At 52.8% G+C, this 17,169-nt stretch overlaps 1 protein-coding gene across 3 annotated transcripts in view; it reads left to right on the forward strand.

Annotated features, from left to right (window-relative positions):
- SMG6 (SMG6 nonsense mediated mRNA decay factor) overlaps positions 1-17,169 on the forward strand; it is a 117,524-nt gene that overhangs the window by 21,835 nt on the left and 78,520 nt on the right. For all 3 annotated transcript variants that reach the window (XM_075771257.1, XM_075771255.1, XM_075771256.1), the window contains exons 9-10: positions 6,874-6,935; positions 10,848-10,993. In XM_075771257.1, coding sequence (XP_075627372.1) covers positions 6,874-6,935; positions 10,848-10,993 — 208 coding nt within the window. The remainder of the gene's footprint in view (positions 1-6,873; positions 6,936-10,847; positions 10,994-17,169) is intronic.

The following is a 17,169-nucleotide window of genomic DNA, read 5'->3' on the forward strand; positions in this document are numbered from 1 at the left end:
AGCAAAGGCGGCTGACAACGCCCTGAGCTGCGTTAACAGGAGATCTCTTACGACCAAAACTCATCACATGTTTCTCGGTGTCAGCTTTCTACCGCAGGAAGGGAATGCTGTTTACTCTTGGCAAACAGCATGTGTTTGAGTATAAGCTGCTTTTTGCTGGTTGAGGCTGTTTCAGCGCACAGCACGTGGCCTCTGCCTTACCTGCTGGACAAAGAATGGCTCTGCCTGGATCGTCTCCCTTTCAGTGCTTAACCAGATGCAGCCTTGAAGAGCTGAGCTTGTATCCTAAACGACCTGCAGCACCAGAGCCAATTTGTGAAAAGTTTTGTGTTGAAAGTTAACTTGATATCTCAGCTGAGGACTCTCTGGCACGTTTGCATAGATTCATAGAGCTTATGGCCAGCAGGGACCATTAGATCATCTAGTCTGATCTCCTGTATATCACAGGTCCTTAAATTTCACCCTGCTGCTCCTGTATGAAGCCAAATAACTTGTGTTTGGCTAAAGGAAAACTTCCAGAAAGACATCCAGTCTTGAGAATCCACCCTTTTCCTGGGGAGTTCATTCCAGTGATAATTGCACTGGTTCTAAAACGCTTATACCTTCTTTCCAGAGCAAATGTTTCCAGTTTGTTCTTGTTGTTCTTGATGTTGCTATTCTGTGAGTGTAAAGAGCCCTTAAGTACCATGGAGGCACTTCGCACCCTGCAATCAAAATCAAATCGCCTCCCAGTCTTTTTTGATACACTAAACAGATTGAGCTGTTTAAGTTTTTCACTGCAAGACATCACTTCTAGCCTTTGAATCACTTTTATGGCTGTTTTTTTGGACCGTTTCCAATTTTTCAGCATCCTTTTAAAAATCGGGGCACAAGAACTGGATGCAGTATTTCAGCGTCAGCCTCGCCAGTGCCGTATATAGATGTAAATGTTCTGTCCAGTGCCTGCTCTCTGCTTGTACATCTAAGGGACGTGTTAACCCTTTTTATCGGACGTTGAGTTGGGAACTTAGCCGCTGTAGTCCCTAGAGCCTTTCTGGGGAAGCTGCCTCGGGCACGGTCTCCTGGAGACTTAATTTTACGTGATCCCAGATGCATAAGATGACATTTGATGCTGGAAAACCCCAGATTTTGAAGAGATTATAATAACCTTGTGTGAATGCGCTGTAGCTCCATTCGCCTTTGTGTCACGGCCAGTTTGGCAGCTTTCAGTTCGTTGATTAAAAATGTTGCTAGCGAGTCTCTACCAACCTCTTTCCATCCAGTTCATTGAGGGTCCCTGAAGACCGCTGATTTTTAAGAAGCTACTGAATCAGTTTTTAATCTATTTAATGGTAATTTTTTTTTCAAGAATGTTGCGTATTACTAATTCATAGAAACCAAACTTAGATACAAGTTTGGTTGAAAACGAAATAAGATGCATATAAATAATCTATTTGACCTGTTTTCCTTAAATTGAAAGTTCTACTAGTAAACTCGTTATTTAATAATGTTAAATTTTTTTATAGGTCAGGTATTTGTTTTGGAGCCAGTGAAGTCGCCACTGCTTGATTTTTACATTACTAAAGTGCACAATTCTCTTGCTTATGTTTCTCATCTCACCTGCTCCCTGCAGTGATGAAAGGAAAAATCAAATGCTCCTTGGTTTTGCTGGGAGGGCTTCCTAATTTCCTCTTTTTCTCTTGCTGGGTTGCTGACTTGCAGCTCTTATAGCCATGAGATGTGTCATGGAGCTGTAGCTGCTACAGTCCAAAAGATCAGGAAGCTGCAGAGTATCTCAAGGTCTCTTTACCTGGAAATGAATTTTGTCTGTCTCAAGTCCGCAATACATCAGGGTTCCCTCTTTCTTCCCTGTCGTAGCAAATTGGATTTTACGTTTGCGTAGTATCAGGATTCTCAGTGGAATTGCTTCTAATGCTACAGAAATTAATCTGGTTCAGGGCAGGACACTGTGACTGCTGAGCAGAAACCTGCCCTAGAACACGTGGCAAGGAGAAGCCAAGGTGAGCTCGGTATCCATTTGAGTTGCAGGAGGTATATGTGGGTACCTTGTAAATACTACAAAAATGCCAGACAACCTTAATAGCCCTTTTGTCTCATCTCCTTCGTGTAGGTAGCTGTTTGCACAGCACGCTTTCCACCAGCGTTTTGTTGCGATTGCACCTGTATCAGTAAAAACCTCCTCCTGGTATCTTGCCAGTTGAACCCACTGCAGCATCTTGGGCTTTTCAGAAAGTTCTGTATCGGTGCTTGGTGTTATTTCAGCGAGATACAGCCAGAGCTCTGCCTTGCGAGTTTTGGGATGGCTCATATTTTTAAAGCTGTCTCCAGGGCAGATAGCAGATCACTGCTGCTGTTGGACTGGGTAGTTTAAAGCTCTGAAAGAGCTGCCTGTGGAAAAGAGGAATAATCTTAATAGTTAACGTGGTACATCTAGCCCTTGAGCTGGGAGTGAGAATATGGCATGGTTTGGGTGCCTGGATGTTATTTCACAGAGTTCTCAGCAAGGGACCTGTGCCTGGAAAAGCCTGGCTACCCAAGAAACCCTGAAAATATTTGGGATGAGTGTGGTACGTGTTTTGGAGTGGAGCTGTGTGGCTCTGTGGTCTGTATCTCAACCCCTTGTCACTGAGGAGACCCCTAGACTCAGGAGAACGTCCCGCTGTGCTCCAGTCCCTTCCACTCCGGTGGAGACAGCACATTTGTTACAGGCAGTTTTGCATCTGGTCTCTTGATTAATGGACTTGTCTTTTGCAGCCTATTTTGACTCTGACACCGCTTTCTGCTCCACAGATGCTTTGCTGATGTTGAAGAAAGTTTGCCTCGCTTGATAAAGACCAGATCCTGAAATTTACTTCCAAACCTGAAGTAACAATTTTTAACTTGAAACGCTTTTTCCCCAGGAGTCGCCGCTCCAGAATCCTTCCCTTATTTGGTGCCTCCTTCACAGCTGGGACTGATGCTCAGGTGCCAAAGCTCTGTGCGTTCCTCGCCGTGAGCCAAATGGGTCCGTGCTGGGTTCGAGTGCGGCAACTCTGCCTCCCTGCCCGGTTCATGGCACTCCTTTTCCTCCACACTCCGGTGGCATTTTCAGTGTTTCTGTGCTAGAGTGGGAGACGTGTTTTCAACCCTTTTTGGTCAGTGCGCGGTCTCTTGAGGTCGGGTCTTGCTTTCTTCTTTGCTGGCTCAAGACATGACAAACCTTTCCTGAAGCTGTCTGACCGCCTCTGTTCTGTGTGTTGTCAGGACGTACTCCTCGTGGCCTCTCGGTGATTTGAGCTGGCTGTTCGGGACCGTTGCTATCTCTGCACTTAGCTGCTCCGCGCGAAGTTGTTAGTCACTGTTGATTTCTTCCATGGTAACAAATCCAGTTTGGTTGGCGGTGCGGTGTGTGAATGCTCCCCAAGCAGCAGTGGGCTGCTTCCTCTGGTGAGGTTGCCTCTTCCCAGGTGGATTTAGTCTGTCTGCACATGCTGACTCATGACAGCCGAAACAGCTGTTTTCAGCTTCAGGCACTACTGTGTGCAGGGACCCCTTCTTCTTCTTGACAGCTGGTTTGTTTTTATAACTAATGCCTTCACTATATGCTCATAACTTCCATATCTGTGATGCCCACTTTTCAACTGGAAGGGCCAAAATCCATTTTTTGACATAGTTTCGTTGTTGTATAAACCTTACTTGGTGGACTCTTCCCAAGTGACCAATTGGGACTGGCCAGATTTGGTTCCCTGTCCCAAGGAGCAAAGCTGCCCGCAAAGGGCAGTGATGTCAGTGCGCGGGGAGCCCTATCTTCTCCCGATATCGGTACAAGGACTGTTTTCAGGAAACCTTTGAAGGTGGCCACCCTTGGACTCCACAGATGAAGGCAAGGAGTTGTTGCAGCTCTCATGCTAGCACTGTCAGGGTAGCGAGCACACTAAGTGGGCTTTGGGGGAGTGTTCCTCTCTGCCATGCGAGTGCAGAACAGCAGGTGATAGGAATTCCTCTCCACCCTGCCCCAAAGCCGGGCCGCTGAATGGAAGTCACTGTTTCCTTCTCTCCGTGAGAAGCGACATTTGACAGGAGGAGCAGGGAGGGCTCACAAAGACTGAGGGACAGGTGAGTCACTAGGGAGTCATTCAGAGAAAAGCCCAGTCAAAGCAGCCCGTGGCCTTAGCGTGAACTCGGAGATGAAAAGTCCAAAGTTAAGTGATGAGCTCATCAAAACCTTGGGGCTGTGAGAGAAAAAGTGATGAAAGAAGCGTGAGAGGTGCCTGCTTGAGATGCCACAGCGCTGGGGCACACAGGTCTCTGCCTGGGCTTGCTGGGTTCGTGCTTAAGTTGGCAAGAGGCATGAAACATGCCTCTTTCCTAGAGGCAGGTATCCTGCTTCCTTTAATTTAAAAAAAAAAAAAGTATATACGCACATATCTATGTCCCAGTTCAGCACTGGTTGCTGTGGAATGTGACAGATTAGTCCTTGGGATTGTGAGTGAAAAGACTGAGCGTGAAGTTTGCTCTGAGAAGATGGGGGCGAAGCTGATGTCCTGGCGAGCCCTCCCAGAGCCGGGTGTCTCTGTGGGAACGCTCTGGGCACGTCCCCGCCGGGTGCGGGCGTCACTTTCCATTCAAGGTGGGGAGTTTTGGTACTTCCCCTCTGCCAGTAAAGTATTGCAGGGGCTGTGGGTCAACGTGGGCCTTGGAGAAAAACATCTGCCTCAAAAGGCTTTCCAGTGGAGATGGGTCAGGCCACAAGCTCCTGCTCTTTTCCATATTCCCCTGTCAGAGAGCACAGAGCGTGGACCCCCTCCTCCAGCTCTTGCAGGCAGCAGCAGCACGTGGGCTCGCTGTGGGGCTGAGCACTGCCCATCGCCCCACCAAGGCTCTTGCACCCAGGCTGAGGGCTCAGACTTGTTAGGCTGTGTCTCTGTCAAGGTACGTGATTGCAGACGGAGCCACGGAGCTGGTCACAAATCAGCTTGTCTTACCTCCGTAAGCTGTTGCCTGAAAATAAATAAATGTGTTAAAGGTTTCAAGCTCTGAGCTGCCTTGGTGTCCTAAGGAGGATGGTGGAGAAGCAGCTATATCCAGAGTGAATAAGGGCTTTGCTGTGCTTCCCAGTATTCCCCAGTCTCTTCTGGGTTTCATCTGCAGAGTTAATAAAATGGTGGCAAATAAAGTCGAGTTCCAGTGGAAAGGGCTCTTTAGGGCAGCAGTAAAATAGTGAGTAAGCAAGAACCCCTTGCTGCGGGGGCCAGTTTAATTGGTCTGGCTTGTTTTATGAGACAGGTTTTATGTTTAAACTCGCACATGGCCCAGGAGCGACTCTGCAGCAGGGCATCATTCTCCTGTATGGGTCCTCCGGGAACGCAGCCCAGGTTAATTACACCTAACCGAGCAATCGCACCTCGCAGAGCAACTGGCATAAGTCATGGCGTGAGCTGAGGGGTTCAGCAAACGAGGGTGGCAGGTAGCACCAGAGCTAGGACTGCCCGTGATAGCCGTCCCCCGCAGCCCGGCCTGGCGGGGAGCTTCGTGCTGCCTGGAGGCATCGGCCGGTGGCTGTCCTGCACCCTCTTGTATGCACCTGGCTGGGCATTGCCACAGCCCTGCCCGGTAACCTCGTCCTCCCTCTGTGCCTCTGATCCCCCTGTAAATGGAAGTGGTGTCGCTGACCTTTATAGAGGGGTTCAAGATATAAAAATCTTGTGCGAATGGGAGCGGAGCAGTGGTGCTCTGGGTTGCTCCTGGTCAGCATCTCCCTGCGCAGTGCTCGGAGCCTGGCTTTTCTCACCGCGCTGAGGCTATGCAGGCGCACGGGTGCAAGAGCAAAGGAAACCTCTTGCTGTGGAGAAGGTAAGAGCGAGGCCAGTCCACTCCTAGCATGACACAGCCACCAGCTGCCTGTCCAGGGCCAGGCAAAGTGACTGCTTACACACCCATGGCTTTCTTCAAAGCCTTTTAGATAAGGACTGGGAAAGCCCAGAGCTCTGCTGACCTAGCAGAGGAGGCTTAGGGCAGTAGTAAGTAATTATGCAAATCAGATTTTGGTGTTACTGGACTTAAGCAGGGCAGGAAGCTGCCATCACATCACGTGCTACAGCCAGCTCCCTTAGCTCCATGTTGCTCTGGTAGCTCAATAGCAGCATCGCTGCTGCAGGCTTTCAGGGGCTTCTCTGCTACATCCGAACACCAGCTCCCTCTCTGTAATCGCTTAAGGGTGGAATTAAATGAAGGGGTGCAGCATCACCCCAGTGGCCCCTTGCTTCTGAAAGCTGCTCCTGGCAGGGCGCAAACAGGCGTGCCTAGCTTTGCTGCTGAACTCGCTGTGTTGGCTTTCCTACCGAAAAGCCTTGGTGAGGACATCCCGCTCCCTCTCCGCCTCGACCAGAGGCAGCTCCCAACCTCGGCCGCAGTCACGGAGCACCAACCAACTTGCTTCTGTTAGTTGTTTGCTTTGTTTTTCTTTCCATTGGTGGGAAACGCTAGTGGGAACGGCTGCCTTTGGGGACTCCTTTTGCATAACCCCTTAAGGCTGAGCTGTGCTTTGATGAGCTTACGGGGCGCAGAGCCGGAGCCCTTCGGCCGAGAGCCGTCCCGCAGGCAGCCCGAGCAGCCGGGGCCGGTGCCCGTAGCCCTGCGCAGGACCCGGCAGAGGGTGCTGTGTCTCCACCGCCGCTCCCCGCTCCGGCTCCAGCTGTTTGGCACTTGCCCCTGCCTGTGTGCATGATGTTTGTAAGAGTTTGGGCATGTCCATTTGGTTCCCATCTCCAGTGCCACCCCCAGCATCCAGGCCAGGTTCTTCTGTCACTGGGGACATTCTTAATTCACAGGAAATCGGAGAGAGTTTAATTGTTTTCTCCTCTCTTTTTTTTTTTTTTTTTTCTTCCCATGCAGCTGAACAAAAGGTTCATCCTCAGTTTTCTCCATGCCCATGGGAAGCTGTTTACCAGGATTGGGTAAGTGTGCAGGATGTTTATTTTATTTTCCTACATTACAAGTCTTTTTGGAATTTAATATTGTTAGCAACTAAGCTGTGTTTGGAGCTGAGGGCACAGGGTGTGAATTCTTGCAGGCCTAGCCTCCTGGTTCTTATTCTCCTTACCCGCCCTGCAGTCCACACTGGTTATTGTTTGGGCTTTTTCTTCCCCCACCTCAAGGCCCAGTCCTGTCTGTGCACCAGGACCCTTTTGCAGAGGCTGAGCTCAACCGGCTGATACACACACGCAGGAGGGACTAGAGGCTGTTTTCTCTCTCTCTCCCATCACCCACCCATGCTCCATTCCCCCTTAATTTCTGGTTTTGCCCTCTCTCTCCCATTCCCCCCACTCTTAGCCAGCAGTGAGGTGGCTCTGGGGGGCTCTCCGTGGCTGCTGCCTGCAGGGAGCGTAAAGCCATCAAGGCAGAACCATGCAGCGGCTGACAGCTGCCATCCGGAGCGTGTCAAGACAAGCCTTGCCCTTTGTCTCCTCACTGCCATTTTAGTGAAAGCCTCATAGCTGAGAGCTGCCCTGGCTGTGGGAACTGGTTTATACAAAGTGCCCTTGGCAATGTCTGTCAGAAACTGGTTTCAAGTAATTGAACAGCTACCCTTGAGGCAAAGCAAGCCTGATTCAGGCCTGGGCTGAGATCCCAGCCTGGGGGACATCCTTATGACCCAGAGAGCAGAGCTCAGCCTCGCAGCTGATGGGCTTCCCATGGAGCTGTCCCTGCTCCGGGTCCGGCCCAGCCCTTGCTGTCAGGCGGTGGGGCGGCTGTTCGGGGGCAGCTGTTGTAGTGAGACCTCACGGGGGTTCAAATGGTCTCTGGCAACAGTGGTCTCTGCTTGAGCCTGCCAGTGCCTCGTAAGCAGATGTAGTCTCATGAGCTCTATTGGCTCCTTCAGCCTTTTGTGGAACTGATGGCTACAAGTTACAGGGTTGACAAACCTCTTCCAGGCCATTTAGGTACAGGTGGTGTGGATGCAAAGTGGCATTTTGTCCCTACCGTTGGGTTTTTTTGACTCAGATGTACAATTCCCTGCCTCTGTCTGGGCCTGTCCCCTTTCCCTCCTGGAGCAGGGAAGCATAGCAGTGCAGAACACAGCACCGACCCTGCTGTGCAGCCTGAAGCCTCAGTGCTTGTTCCATCCAACGCGCTATCCGGGGCGGCTAGTCAGGAGCGGCACGTGCTTGACTTTGGACCCTTCATAAAGCAAGGGGAAGTAGGAGCTGCACTGGCCAATTTGTTGGGAGATCCAATTGTCTGAGGGGGAGAGCAATCAGCTCGCTGCTGGTGCTGTTGATCTCTCCCTGAGTCAAGGCACTGATTATCTATTTGTGGGCAGCAGTGAGGAGGCAGAACTGGATGTCCTCCTGCCTGCCAGAAAAGAGGAGGAAAACTGCAAGAGCCCATGAAAGGTTTGGTAACTGCAGCGTGTCCGTGCCGGAGGGCAGAGCATCCGGGGAGCTGCTGGTCCTCAGCTCTGTGGGGCCGTGCTCGCGGCCGAGCTCCGGTTGAACGCGTGCCAGCAGGGGGATTAATGGGAATGTTGCAGAGATTGCTTGCACGTTTGGCTCCTGAGACTTTTGTGAAATTAAGATGCAGCATTTGAGGCAGTTGCTTCCCAGGACAGTCATTTAGAAAACCCAAGTAAGTTTAATGGCAGAATATCCCCTGAAGTACTTAGAAGGGAACTAGAAAGTAATACCATGACACAGGAAGAGAAAATCGTCCAGCCCTGCTAAACAGCTTCCGCGCTTAAAATAGGTAAAAGGTGAGGAATAGTTGAGTCCTCTTTGGGCAGGATCTTCAGTGATTTATCCGTAAAAAGTACGGAAAAGATGATGTTGCCCTAATTGGACTCTCTTGCTCCTAAAACCACAGGTAAGCAATTTATTAAAAGCTTCCGCTCTGCTCCTGACCTGCTGGTTCTGAGCTCAGTGGGGTTACTGCATGCCGTTCCAGATGTGCTGTGGTATTAAAGCACAGCTGGTGGGGCTGAGGAAGCCCTTGCTCCTTCTTGTTGTTATTCCACGGCAATAATCTTCGTCTCCTCACTAACAACCCATCCTGCAAAGGGCTCCTCCATCCCCAGTGTCCCGTCTGCCCTAGGAGGATGTTGCTGGATATGCTGGATGTGGTCTGAGATTTCTCAAAATTATGAAGTCTTTAGAAGCAATCAGTTTGCTCTAATTCCCTGGCTGCGCCCCAAATCCAGGGAAGTTGCCTCTTCCAGGGAGAGCAGTGCTTTTGTACCGGCGGAGCTGCTCCGTTCTGCACAGCTACAAAGTACAAGGGGCCTGTTTGTTAGAGCCCAAGTTTGTGGGAAGGTAACGGAGACTTTGAACTGTTCCAGCAAACAGTGCCCGGGGAGAGGGTACCCCTGCTGCTAGGCAGAACCGGTTGTTGAAAGGCATCCGTGAAATATGGTTAAGAAGAAAGCCATTTCTGTCTTTAAAAATAGAGCCTATTGCTGTCCTGAAAGTCTGTTGGGGAAGCCCAGCAGAATTGCCCGTGTGGGTTACCAGAAGTGGCTTGCTAATCCAGCCTGTAGCGTGCTGATATCACAAGATCTGAATCTCTCAGGGGAAGATAGAGGAAATTGCTATGGAGGCCTCTGAGGTTGCCTGCCCCGGCTCCAGATGCCTCACCCACTGCGGATTTTGGCTCCCTCGCTCCCATATGGGCACACTAGTACAATGTCTCTGATAACTGGAGCAGGAACTTGCTGCGAGACAAGTATTCATTCTTGCTGGGTCTAGCTGTGGTTTTTTCTAGTGTAGGAGCAAGAAGTAACGCAGCAAGCTCAGCAGAAGAGGCAATGGGACAGGAGGACCGACCTCCCCCCCCACTCCCACCCCGCAATAGTTTGTAAGGCTTTTTTGGCAGCTTCTTGGTTGCAAAGTTGTCCTCGTGGGATACCAGATGAGGACTCTCTTTGGGAGGGCTGTTGTGGGCAGCCATGTCTCAGTCATTGCTTTTGTTTGCAATCAGTCCAGTTTTTGACCCTGTTTCAGTTGGGAGGTTGCTGAGGATCCAACAGCTCTGATAAGTAACCTCAGCTAATTCCCTTAGTGATGCCAGATGAAGAGTAGGATAAATGTGTCAGATTTCTGTAGGCGCTTGTGAGCGGTGTCGAAGGCGCACCCCATCCCCAGCCGTGGCACTGCAGCCGCTGGCTGCCGCATCTCGATGAGCGACGGCAGCGCTGTGTGCTGCAGGGACCAGCTCCAACTTTCACATTTCCAAGCAGCTAGACGAGGCCAGTCATTAGTCTGTGGGTCCCTGTCCTGCGGAGCTCTAAGTGTTGAAGCTTAGAGGCTCAATCACAGTGTCGGGGAGTGCGTAGCTTGGGGGGGGGGACGGGGGTCGGTGCTGTGGGATCCGATCCTGCAGTGAGGAGCGCAGGGACAGGCACCATTCTTCTGGAGGAAGCACGGTCTGGCCAACGTTCAATGCACTGGAATTGCCACATCCGCAATGTGGCACCAGTGTGTGCAGTTTTGCTGCAGCCTGGGTTTCTCGGGAGTCCCATGGGCTGCTCCTGGTCCAAGTGAGCTGCTGGCCTCTTGGCACTCCTCCCAGATTGGTAGAAGTCTGTAGAAAAAAAAAATGGTTGGTCAGAAATGACTCATAAAGGCCGTGTTTTCCTGCCAAAGGAATGCTGCCTGTCGGTCACAGAGCAATCCCTCGCTGCCCTCTCTAAGGAAGGCTTCAGCTGCCTCCATCGCAGCCTGCACCTTCATTCCCCATGGCTCCTGGATGGGAGACAGCACCCCAGGGGGGGTCCCCCGTCCCCGGGAGCCGTGACAATGAGTGAGCTGTGCCGACTGACCACCCTGCACCCCGGGGCATAGCCTGCGCTCTACAGACTCTCTCTCTGTCTGCAGGATGGAGACTTTCCCTGCGGTGGCCGAGGAGGTCCTGAGGGAGTTCCAGGTCCTGCTGCAGCACAGCCCCCCTCCCATCGGAAGCACCCGCATGCTCCAGCTTGTGGCAATCAACATGTTTGCAGTGTACAACTCCCAGCCCAAAGGTACCACGTGCTGCTTGAGGGGAACTGGGCTGGGGACCAGCTGAGTTCCTCATGGAGAAGGGTGGGGGGGACTCACCAGCTGAAGACAGATGGGGAAGCGGAGCGGTGGTTGGATGCCTGGGGGTGTCGGCGTGCGTAGGGACAGCAAAGGGACCTTGGCTGGGTCTTGGTGGAGCTGGCTGAGGCATCTGAGGAGTGAGGCAGCATCGCATCTCCCTGGAGCCTGAGTCATCAAGCACAGAAGGAAAGCACTGCTTCACAGCTCTGCCTTCCCAGCGTTTAGCTTGGGCCATGCTCAGTCCCTGCGCTGGCACCAGAAGGGCTGGGAGGATCTCGGAGGCCTTGGCTCTTGGGAGACTGGCGTTGCCTGTGACCGCTTGTGTCTGTGCAGGCGGCCAGGCGATGCGATGGGAGATGCTGCTCTGTGAAAGGCTAGGCTGGAAGCTCTGCCCCATATTAAGGCACCTAGAGAACAAAGCAGATCTAATATTACTCATCCTCTTCCCCTTGCCTCCTCCATCCACCCAGGAGGCTGTATGTGGTCTCTGCCATTGTTGGGTTTAATGTGTTGGTCAGCAGAGATGCTGCCAAAACAGAATCTCTTCCGCTAAGTTTTTGAAATGGTGCTTCCAGGAGACGTGTTTTTTCCCTGCGGCCCCCCGACACGCACAGTGGTGGATGCCCAGGTCTGCCTGAGCTGCGTGTTCGGGAGCAGGGATGGGGCTGCGCTCCCTGGGTGGGAGGAAGCAACGTTTCGCCTGCCGATGGCTTGGTATTTAGATCCCAAAGATGGAGGCTTCCAGCTGATGGATTTCAGTTAAAGCCACCATGTGGGCGATCAGGCTGAGCCCCAAAGAGCTGCTGCTGGAAGATTTCTCCCTCGTGAGCCAGTTGGCCACTTGTCAGGCCGGTGGTTAGTGGCTGAGGTCAGCTGATGGAGCGAACCAGCATCGGCTGGAGGGCTGGGAAGCGACTCCCGTGCACCGTGCCTGCTGCCCGACCAGCCTCGCAGGCACCCTCCTCTCCCGGGGGAAGCCCTGGGGGAGCTGTCAGTCCTGCTGGCGAGGCAGCCTTGCCCTCCCGCCTGCTAGATGCCAACCAGCGACGGGGTGTTTATCTTTGACTGCAAAGTACTTTACGATTATGAGCAAATGCCTCTGCGTGGCCCCCCGGTAGGTATATTAATAGTGGTGTCTGTGCCACAGACGGGAGCGGGTGGTAAAGAGAGGAAGAGATTTGTCTGGGCTGTACGGCAAGCCCCTGTGGCAGAGCTGGAAGCGATCCCAGCTCTCAGACCACTGGACTCTGCTCTTCCATCCGTAGCCGAGTTGTGGATATGTGTGAGTGACAGAAAGGGAGCGCTTTTTATCTCATGTGAAAAATAAGTATTCTCAGAGTTTTCTGCCTCCTGTGTGGGTAACTGCCAGCTGCTCCCGGCTTTCGGATCTCTGGAGAAAGCAAACCTGTTCCTGCTGGGGACTGCAGACTGCACACAGAGCAGGTGGCAGTGTTCATGAAATGCCTGCAGGTTGGATGGCACCGTGGCTGCCATCTGATGCCTAGCGCCCTTTGGGGATTTCCCTGAGGGCTCCTTGCTCTGGTGACCCTAAAATAATGCTGAGAATATTGTTGGCAAAGCAAATCCTGTTGTCAGCGCAAATGCCCTGGTGGTCTCTGAGCGCTCGTGTGCGGAGTGCTGGCACAGCCCAGATTGGGCTCGGTGCCGACACTGTGATATTGAGAAGAGCTGGGTGCAGTAGGGGGAAAAAAAAAAACTGCAAAGGGCCTGGAGTTTAAAAGGCAAGCAAGAATGTTTGCTGAATTATTACAAAGTGCCCAGCACGGAGCGAGGGTGTTGGCTCTTTCCCCGGCGTGTGGGTTGCTGTGGGCAGGGGACTGGCTGGAGCATACGGCAGAAACGGCTGTCGGGAAGGTGCGGGTTTCCATTTCCCAGCACATGAGTCACCTCCCTGGGTTGCAGTAGCATGGGCAGCAGCGGGAGCGGGTGTGAGGGGGCTGATCCGCCCCTGTGGGGCGTGTGGGAGGCTGGGAGGGCGCAGGGAGCAGTCCCACCCTGCCTGCATCCCAATTGCCAAGAAGCAATACTGGGGAGCAGCGAGCCGGGCTCGCCGTAGTCAGAGCTTGGCTGTGACAGCTCTGTAGAGCTGGATCTAACTTTGCAGTTGGACCAAACGACCTCCAGAGATCTCCTCCTACTGAAATCCTTCTGCAAATCTGGGATCAGAGCGTGTCTGTGTCCTTCCCATCACACGGGCCTGTCTGACCTTCAGCTGCGAGCTCTTGGTAGCAGGAGGAGATCCGTGGGTTTGGGACTGGGGAGGGAGGTCTGTCTGAGAGCCTCTCTTCCCTGCTGTCCGGGGGTAGTTCTGTCCGGGGATAGCTGCTCCCTCCCTCCCCCACCATGTATTTCCAGATCTCTGGAGCCCCAGCTACTCCTGAGAAACTTGTAAACTTGCCTGCTCGCCCCAGTCTGGTGTCTAATGAATCCCTTGTGCTGGGATCCAGCGGTGCTAGCAGTTGCAGGGTGGTGTTGCTGGCAAAACAGTCTCGATGCGGGGAATTTTTACACAGTTTAATGCCCATGAACACAAACTTTTAATCACGGATTCAGGTACTGAGAAGAAGAAAACTTGAACAATGCTTTAATAAACACCTTTCCTCCCTCTTCCTCATATTTACACCAAACACCTATCCTGCCCCATCTCAGTCTCAGCTTTCCCTGTTTTCGCTGCAGAGTACGCTCGGTCTGTCCCAATTCCTTCAGTGAGGCGGCACAGGAGCTTGTGGACTTGTGTGTAACCATTTCTATCTGCTGCTCTTTGCTTTTTACTCGTTTGCCTTTGCTCCGACGTGGGTCAGCTGTGGTCCCTCAGGGCTGTCCCCGACTCGGGGTACATCCCCCATGTTGCACTTTTGATGTGTCCTGTGCGTCTCTGGTTCCTGGCGGCTGCCGTTTCTGTAAATCAATCTCTGCAAGGTCACCACGTGCTCTTCTTTTTTGGGGTGCAAGTGGGGTATTTAAACTGGTTTCAGAGCCAGCCAGCTGTGAGCGGCACGTGGCGTTTCACGGCCTCCTCCCACGCAGGTTGTTGCTGTGGCCCCCCCCGGCTACCCGGCCCCTGCAGCGTGTGCCCAGGGCAGGGCTCGGGTGAGCGCGGGCAGGAGCCCTGCGGTCTGTGCCCGGCGCGGGCAGCTGAGCTGTGTTTGTCCCCCAGGGGCAGCACCAGGCGCGCCGGAGCTGGTCTCGGCTGCCAGTGCAGCCAGGCAGCACTGGGAAGACCCTGGGAGATGGTTTGGGTCTGTTGTTTTCTCTGACAGAGGAAGCCAAAGCATTCCCACATGAAGTGCTTCCCCCGCTGTTCGGCATCAAACGGCGTATTCCTCCGAGTGAACCGCTCTCCCCGTTGTCCGCAGAGGCGTGCGGCCAGCGAGGGCCCCTCTGACCTCCTGGCAGGAGCAGTCAAGGTGTGAAAAAGCTTCTTGTAGAGCTCAAAACCGTGGGGCAAGGAGGGCCCACCCGGGGGAGGGAGACAGAGAGGGACGGACATTCTACATGGCAGAGACATGCAGTTGCCGGAGCTTTCCATCACGGGATGTAGGTGACTCCCAGTGTTTTGGGCCATTCTGGGCTCCGACTGGGGCGGGACCTTTGTGGGGTGTCCTGTTTAACAGTTTGGTAGCCATCTGCACAACCAACTTACAGAGAAGTTTGGATCCCTTTATCCCAACCACAAACACTCCAAGAATTTTAATTTTTTTTTAATTCTGTAATTTGGGGAAATAAAACTCTGGTTTCTGAAAAGACTAATTGAAGCCGTGCTTGCGGCAGGGGCATCTCGGTGAGGGGAGAGAGAGAGAAACCCCCTCCCAGCCCATCTGTGCCCAATTTACTCCGATCTGGCCTCTCTGAGGCTTTTTTCTTTCTCTCTCTCTTTAATAATTTGTTTTATAATTCCTGGAATCAAACCCATCTCAGACACACTGTTTTATTTTACTGTATTATTGGATTATACTTCCTATAAATCACTGGATGTTATTCATAGGCCACCACCAGAATAACTTCCCCTCTCCCCCCGCCCCGACGGCCCCGCATTCCAAACAAGCGCGCACCAAAGTGGGGGTGCAGCAGCACGGGGTACCCTAGAGACACTTCCCGGAAATCCCAGCAAATTTGCCTGGCTGAGGGTGTGAAGCATCGGGCTGCAGCACCTGGATGCCTTCTGGCACTCTCGGGCCAGTCGCGTTGTGCCGTGTGGAGGTTGTTAGGAGGTCGGGCTTAGGTGGAAGTGGAGAGGGGAGGGGGCTGCCATATGTGCATCCTCAGCACATGTAGGGAATGAAGTTGCATCCCCCGGGGCCCAGCAGAGTCGGGGCGCAGAGGTACGGGGAGGTTCTGGCCAAACACGCAGCTTTAGCTGAGGATTGGGAAAGCGGCTTGTGTTTCAACCAGAGGAAAGTTGTGGCAGGGCAAGGTGACCAGTCTGTAGGGTGTCTGCGCTGCCAAGGCTGACAGTGAGGAGGAAGACCCGCTACTCGAGCGGCAGTCCTGCTGCCAAAGCTTGTGTGGGACGTGAAGAAGGTTTGAGGGGGCAGCCGGTGCGGCAGGGTCAGGCCGGGCTTTGGTTTGCAGCCTTCCTGACTCTGTCTTCTCGAGTGGAATGTGCTCAGGTTTGGTGTGCGAGGTAGGGTTGGGAAGGGAAACCTTGAAGGCTTGTGCAGCACGGGAGGATTCATGCCCTGCTCCCTGCCCCGCTCCCTGCAGCAAATTTGGAGCAGTGTCTGTCCCCTTTGCACTGCCACACTGGTGTCCTCAGAGCAGGGTAGAGTAGGTCAGTACTGCACAGGCCACTTGGAGTAGAGACACTCTGGCTCACAGAGAACTGGCTCACAGTGAGCATCTGCTGACTACAGCTTTTGCAAGGGTTAGCTAATGTGCATGGTCCTGCTTGCTCCTTGAAGACCTACACCAGCTTCTGAGATGCTGATCTTGCCCAAGTCTTCTTGATAGACACAAGAAAGCATCCACAGCTTTGTGCAAATCAATTGCACCTTCTAAATAGGTATAGGGTATAGGATTTCCCCTTTTGCTTGTGTGTTCAGCACACCAGCCTGGCTGGAGAGGACAGATCGGACACAAAGGACCCCCTGAAATCAGCTTCTGCTTTGTATCCAGCAGCCTGCTCTGCTGCCGTCCTGCCCCTGCGCACAGCCCTGAGCTGGATGGAGTATGTTTCGCTTTGCTGACCACAGCTGCTCTGGCTTGCAAGCTAAAGCGTGAACCCTTAAAATATCCCCCGAGACGTTGCAGAGGCTGGCTGGTGGTGTCTGCCCTCAGCAGAGCCTCAGCTCTGACCGTCTCTACGGTTCTTGTTTTGGTTTGTGATGCTCGGACCCAGCTTTGCTCAAAGAGCTAACTGCAGCATCAGAAAAAGACAGCGGAAGCATGTGCTGCTCTTCTGCTGCAGCCACATCTCAATGGCCTCTTACGAGGGTCTAACCACATCTTGCATATTGGAGCAGACAAAAGGTGCTGGGAGTCGAACACAACTCCAGTGCATTTGAGTGAGTTTAAAAATAAAGCAGCGCTGTGGACGGCTGCCTTGGTTTGGTGTAGTTTTAAAATTAGGCACAAAACAAAGCTTAATAAACCTCAGGCTGTAGATAGCAGAAGCAGCAACTTGGTCTTCCCCTGTCTGGGGAGCAGAACTGCAGTTCTTTTCTCCTAATTCCCCTCCTTGCGTGGTAAATATGTGCTTCACCAGCCTCCAGCTGGCTTCTTTGAGCAGGCAGCTCTGCGGGCCGTGGCAATTTTGGGCAGAACAACTGGGAGGTCGAGGAAGATGTGGTGTTGCGGGGCTGTTTCTTGGGGAGGCTGAGCACCTGCAGTCATGTGCCCCCTTGAGAGCAGAGCCTGAGGTCCCTCCACCTGCCCGGGGCCTTGGTTTTGTAATGCAAACGCAGCCCACTTGATGCGAGGAAGGTGGAATTGAGCAGTTTCATAACTGGCTTTCTCAGGGGTGCTAGGGCTCCGGTCGTCATACAGCGAGTGTGGACTGAAGTGTCTGTGCTGAGATCACCAGCGTGCACCTGGCAGTCGCTGCGTGCCTTTCCCTGCGAGACCGAGCAGTGCTGTCTTTAGCGAGGTGCTGTTAAGA

The sequence above is a fragment of the Balearica regulorum genome, chromosome 19 (genome assembly GCF_011004875.1).
Source record: "Balearica regulorum gibbericeps isolate bBalReg1 chromosome 19, bBalReg1.pri, whole genome shotgun sequence".
Taxonomy (NCBI): Eukaryota; Metazoa; Chordata; class Aves; order Gruiformes; family Gruidae; genus Balearica; species Balearica regulorum.